The 4,559-nt window shown below is 41.1% G+C and overlaps 1 protein-coding gene across 1 annotated transcript; it reads left to right on the top strand.

Moving 5' to 3' along the window:
* Positions 1-370: 370 nt before the first annotated feature.
* LOC115814101 (E3 ubiquitin/ISG15 ligase TRIM25-like) lies at positions 371-3,153 on the top strand. The gene is made up of 6 exons (XM_030776824.1): positions 371-952; positions 1,051-1,146; positions 1,279-1,512; positions 1,625-1,784; positions 1,882-1,941; positions 2,627-3,153. Exons 1-6 carry the CDS (start codon positions 371-373, stop codon positions 3,151-3,153), a joined length of 1,659 nt encoding a protein of 552 aa, XP_030632684.1.
* Positions 3,154-4,559: the final 1,406 nt, after the last annotated feature.

Raw genomic sequence — 4,559 nt, 5'->3', positions numbered from 1 at the left:
TCTATTTTTTTGAACATGTGCCATACAGCTCTTTTCCCAGTGTTGTTCATTACACCACTGGCTTTGTCACGTTGTATAATGAGTTTTTTTTTATCATTTAATCACCCTCCACGTGCTAAAGTTCACATGCAAAGGACTTTCTGGAAACAGTAGATACTTCATGTGCATTGGCTGACTGTGTGCCAGATGGTGTTTCAGACCGAATGGAATGGGCAGTGTGAAATAATACTGTGTTTCTATTTGGTTTAGGAGGGTCATTTGTCATGAACTGATTTAGTCTGGTATTGGATTGAAGCACATTTCAGTCAGCTTCGACGCAAAGGATAAACACAGAAAGAAACTCTCCATTTGGAGGCCAACTCTGATTACAATGGCAGAGGCAGGAGACAATGTAAATCTGGATCTGTTCAGCTGTTCGATCTGTCTGGATCCACTGAAGGATCCAGTGACGATTCCCTGTGGACACAGTTACTGCATGCAGTGTATCCAGGGCTACTGGGATCAGGACGATCAGAGAAGAGTCTACAGCTGTCCCCAGTGCAGAGAAACCTTCAGTCCAAAACCTCTTTTAAAGAAGAACACACTCATGGCTGAGATGATGGAGAAACAGAAGATGACTCGACCAAAAGCCTCGCCGCCCGTTCAAAGCCGTGAATATGTGGAGTGTGACATTTGCACTGATGATAAAAACAAAGCTGTTCAGTCCTGTCTGCAGTGTCTGGCCTCTTTCTGCGAGTCTCACATCCAGCCTCACTATGAGTCTCCAGCTTTCAGGAGACACAAACTGGTCAGTGCCTCCACACACCTGCAGGAGAACATCTGCCAACGCCACGGGAAACTTCTAGAAGTTTACTGTAAAGACGACCAAAAATATTTGTGTTATGTGTGTTTAACTGATGGACACAAAGGCCATGACACAACCTCGGCTGCGTCTAAGTGGGCTGAGAAACAGGTAATGTGTTTGTTTGGTCACCTACGGAAAACCAAACGATTTCTACTAGTCACACTGATGTAGATGAACACAGTCGAGTTTGTTTCAATCACACACAGGAGGAGCTAAAGGAGGTCCAAAGAAAATGTCTCCATAGAATCCAGGAGAGAGAGAAGGAGATAAAGAATCTGAAAGAGGCTACGGAGACTCTTAAGGTCAGTGCTGACTAAAGGGTAAGAGCTTAATACTATACTGACCCAAATCAACAGTACTCAGGTCCCAATGTGCGTATGATGAACTCAAGCCCTCAGTGTAACCCCAACAGTTCATCTGTGTTTGTAAATTAGAGCTCTGCCCAGGCAGCAGTGGAGGACAGTGAGAGGATCTTTACTGAGATGATCCACTCCATCGAGAGGAGGCGCTGTGAGCTGACAGAGATGATCAGAGCGCAGGAGAGAGCTGAACTGAGCGTGGTTGAGGAGCAGATGGAGAAAGTGGAGGAGGAGATTGCTGCATTGAGGAGGAGTAATGCTGAGCTGGAACAGCTTCTACACACTGAACACCCCATCCTGTTTTTACAGGTAAAACCACCGGCACATATTCTACTCCACAACTGCTCCTCTCATACTCCTCACTCAAACCACCGTCTCTCTTAACATCTCCATGTTTTACCTTTTATTTTTATTTGCATAGAACTTCCAGCTTATGAGCAAACTCCCTGTAGATGGAGACGTGACCGGCATCAAAACGGAATCACGTGTCTCTTTTGAGAACGTGAAAAAAACTCTTTCCGAGATGAAAACGCAAGTGGAATTCCTCCTCCAGTGTGATACGGTGAAAACAACCAGAGAAGGTTGGTGATGTTAACAGACAGAAGAGACCCATTTCTACAGAAGGCATTTCACTGTAATGTGCATTTTAAGGAAATGGTCTCTGTTGTGTTTTTACAGTTGAAAAAGTTCATACAGCTCCACACACTGAACCCACAACAAGAGAGGAGCTACTGTTGTGTAAGTAATACTGAGTAATGATATGATATTTATACAAACACAGAGAGGTGTGGGGAGAGAGAGACTGGCTCACTTTTACATTTCTGAGTAAAATTCTAGCATTCAAACACCCAAATCAATCTACACCTTCAGGTTTAGCTTCTAAACGATTTGAAATATACCTGTTTGCGTGAGAAGTTTCCATGCCTAAGTTTACAATCAAGAGTAAGACAGACAGAGAGAGAGGAAAAGAGCTTTACTGAATTTGTTTTGGAGACAACACTCTGGTTCCATGAACTCAAATTGGAAATTAAATGTATGAGTGAATGTATAGTGTTTACAACAGAGCAATCCTTTGTTTAACTTTTAAAATGTAGATTTTTTTTTGCTACATTTACGAATACAGCTGAAACTGAGGCTGGTTCTTTAATTCTAAGAAATGTAATGTCAACGCAATGTTTTTCTCTTCTGACATGGCAAAAAAGTTGTAGGCTATTATGTTTCATGTAGAAAGAAAGTCTTGTCCTCAAAGGTAATGGAATTTTTAAAAATTTTCTTGATTGTCTTGTCTTTCAAACTTGAAAGAAAAAAAGAGACTTAAACAGATAAAGCCAACATTATCTGATTTCAAATGTCTTAAGAGGGTTTTTTTTGTTTGTTTTGTTTTTTTGTTTCGTTTTGTTTTTTTTTTCTTTGCCTTGGTTAGATTCATGTGAACTCACCCTGGATCCCAACACAGCACATGAAAAACTCCTCCTGACTGAGAAGAACAGAAAGGTCACAGACACTGAGCATGCCCAGCTGTACCCTGATCATCCTGACAGGTTTGGCAGATATTATCACGTTTTGTGCACAGACGGTCTGTCTGGGCGATGTTACTGGGAGGCTGAGTGCCGAGGTCAGGACTGGTCCGTAGCGGTCGCGTACAAGAGCATGAAGAGAAAAGGCTCCGGTAATGAATGTAGGCTGGGGTACAACGACAAATCCTGGAGATTATCCCGATATCTTTCCAGATATTATTTCGCACACAGCGGCATTGAGACTGAAATCCCTGTGCCCAGCTCCTGTAGAATAGGAGTGTATCTGGATCATAGTGAAGGAATTCTGGCCTTCTACAGCGTCTCTGACACAATGACCCGCCTCCGCAGAGTCCAGACCACGTTCACTGAACCCCTTTATCCTGCGTTTGGGCTTTCTGGGAAGTCAACCATCACGATTTGTGAGCTGAAGTGAAGCTGAACAGATTACAAACAGAATCGTTTCAACAAATTTTAAGTTCTGACAAGAGTAACACCTGCATTTGTTTTGACGATGCTTACAGAACTGCAGAGACACTTTATCTGCTGTTTGAATGAAATCACTGCAAGAACACAACACAACAGCAACACGTGGTGTATATTTTGAATGTAACCGAGCAGCCAAAATCTTTATCTTTCACTGATCTGTGACATCTCGACTTCAGTTCCAATGAGTCATTATTAGAATATCTGTCATTAACTGCCAGATGACCCTAGAGTCACATTTATTATTTAATCAAGAAATGAATTTCTACTAATGATGATGAGATGGTCTCTGTGTAAGAATGTGAATTTGAGCAATATGCGTGCTGTTAAATATAACCAGTCAGTTGCATTATGTATTAATTACAGTTTAATAATTCTTTGCCATTTGTCTGTAGAGGTATAGTGCCGATTAATATAGTTTAGATCACTGGGTAATGACAGACTGTAATAACATAACAGTCAATACTAGTGTATGATTCCAGGCAAACTGCATGACTGTAAAATTCTACATTTTAATTCTTATTACAACACAGTTGTTAACACAAATCAGAAAAGGTTATTAAATTCACTTAGGTTAGTAATGTCTGGTGTGTCTTCATTTGTACATTCAATGGTGGCCATGTTATAATTCTTAAACAAATAAACATCTAATGAAATGACATTTTTGAACCGTGGTCTTTGATATTACTTAAATCAGCACGCTCAGGGAGACGTTAAAAAAGAAATAAAATATTATTCTGAACTGAGTCTTTTTTACATCAAAGTTGAAATGGAGGGGCCTACTGATTATGGCTTAATTCTGCTTGATGTATTTATTGATCTCTGTAGGTGTGTGTGTGTGTGTGTGTGTGTGTGTGCGCGTGTGCGTGCCTGCGTGCGTGCGTGCATGTATATATGTATGTATGCCTCTCCTTAATGATGAAACATAAATCTCACTCTGTGAATTCCTGTGTGGTCTTAAGGCATCAGCATTTCATGAATGGACAAAACTTCTCTTTTTCTCCTTCATTCACACAGTCAGACAGGATGGAGCAGTAAGAGACTGGATACATCTGTACACACACAGTCTAACACTGGCATGAACAGTAAGAGACTGGATACATCTGTACACACAGTCTAACACAGGCATAAACAGTAAGAGACTGGATACCTCTACAGATACAGTCTAACACTGGCATGAACAGTAAGAGACTGGATACATCTGTACACACAGTCTAACACTGGCATGAACAGTAAGAGACTGGATACATGTACACACACAGTCTAACACAGGCATGAACAGTAAGAGACTGGATACATCTGTACACACAGTCTAACACTGGCATGAACAGTAAGAGACTGGATACATGTACACAC

The sequence above is a fragment of the Chanos chanos genome, chromosome 6, assembly GCF_902362185.1.
Source record: "Chanos chanos chromosome 6, fChaCha1.1, whole genome shotgun sequence".
In the NCBI taxonomy this organism is placed as follows: Eukaryota; Metazoa; Chordata; class Actinopteri; order Gonorynchiformes; family Chanidae; genus Chanos; species Chanos chanos.
This window is presented reverse-complemented; position numbering and strand designations above follow the sequence as displayed.

Excerpts from the sequence above, each read along its gene's own strand:
- LOC115814101 (XM_030776824.1), top strand. The coding sequence starts at position 371 with ATGGCAGAGGCAGGAGACAATGTAAATCTGGATCTGTTCAGCTGTTCG. Across the intron at positions 1,147-1,278 it reads AGGCTACGGAGACTCTTAAG|AGCTCTGCCCAGGCAGCAGT; the intron begins GTCAGTGCTGAC and ends TTTGTAAATTAG. Across the intron at positions 1,785-1,881 it reads GGTGAAAACAACCAGAGAAG|TTGAAAAAGTTCATACAGCT; the intron begins GTTGGTGATGTT and ends GTGTTTTTACAG.